At 46.5% G+C, this 254-nt stretch overlaps 1 protein-coding gene across 2 annotated transcripts in view; it reads left to right on the forward strand.

Moving 5' to 3' along the window:
• itga10 (integrin, alpha 10) overlaps positions 1-254 on the forward strand; it is a 62,457-nt gene that overhangs the window by 61,791 nt on the left and 412 nt on the right. For both annotated transcript variants that reach the window (XM_051956976.1, XM_022209316.2), the window contains one exon: positions 64-177. In XM_051956976.1, coding sequence (XP_051812936.1) covers positions 64-177 — 114 coding nt within the window. The remainder of the gene's footprint in view (positions 1-63; positions 178-254) is intronic.

Consider the following 254-nt stretch of genomic DNA (forward strand, 5'->3'; position numbering starts at 1 on the left):
CTTACACAGACTGACTTTTAACTGTTGTGTTGTTTAAAAGTGAAAAATGTTTATTTTCTTCAGACTGTGCTGGAGGTGCTGAAGGGCCGAGCGATTCCCATCTCGCTGTGGATTCTGATCGGCAGCATCATCGGAGGTTTGCTGCTGCTGGCTCTCATCATCTTCATCCTGTGGAAGGTACCGTCAACCAAACTCTGAGAGTTCACAGCGAAAACATCAGAGCCAACGCTAATCTTGTCGTTCTTCTCCTTCAG

This window comes from Acanthochromis polyacanthus, chromosome 12 (assembly GCF_021347895.1).
Source record: "Acanthochromis polyacanthus isolate Apoly-LR-REF ecotype Palm Island chromosome 12, KAUST_Apoly_ChrSc, whole genome shotgun sequence".
In the NCBI taxonomy this organism is placed as follows: Eukaryota; Metazoa; Chordata; class Actinopteri; family Pomacentridae; genus Acanthochromis; species Acanthochromis polyacanthus.